Source organism: Eimeria mitis, genomic scaffold, assembly GCF_000499745.2.
Source record: "Eimeria mitis Houghton genomic scaffold, Emh_scaff4331, whole genome shotgun sequence".
Lineage (NCBI taxonomy): Eukaryota > Apicomplexa > Conoidasida > Eucoccidiorida > Eimeriidae > Eimeria > Eimeria mitis.
Window position 1 is genome coordinate 3,586 of NW_013572651.1, and position 389 is coordinate 3,974.

At 68.6% G+C, this 389-nt stretch overlaps 1 protein-coding gene across 1 annotated transcript in view; it reads left to right on the top strand.

Moving 5' to 3' along the window:
- The window catches only part of EMH_0074260 (uncharacterized protein), a gene marked incomplete at both ends in the record, with an annotated part of 1,944 nt that overhangs the window by 808 nt on the left and 747 nt on the right, over nt 1–389 (top strand). Inside the window, one exon of the mRNA XM_013499443.1 lies at nt 84–387. Coding sequence (XP_013354897.1) covers nt 84–387 — 304 coding nt within the window. The remainder of the gene's footprint in view (nt 1–83; nt 388–389) is intronic.

Here is a 389-nt window from a genome sequence, read left to right on the forward strand (position 1 = left end):
TGCTGCTGCTGCTGCTGCTCCATGGGCCCCCAGCCCTTCGCTGCAGCGGAAGCAGCAGCAAACTGAACCCTTTTACCCCGCAGCTTCCGCGCCTAAGGACCCAGAGGCCCCATTCGGGGGCCCCATCGTTCAGGGGCCCCTCGCAGCTGCAACAGAGGGGCCCCCTCCGTCGGTTGGCCCTGCTCCTGTTCCTGCTGAGGCGGAGCAGTGGGGCCCCCCTGTGCCCCAGAACCCTTGGGTTGGGGGCCCCCCGGCCTCGAATCCTGCAGCGGCTGCAGCATCAGCAGCAGCAGCAGCAGCAGCAGCAGCAGGTGCACCCGCTGCTGCACCCCCAACCGTCCCTTTGGCGGATCCTGTTTCCCAGCAGCCACAGCAGCAGCACCTCCCGC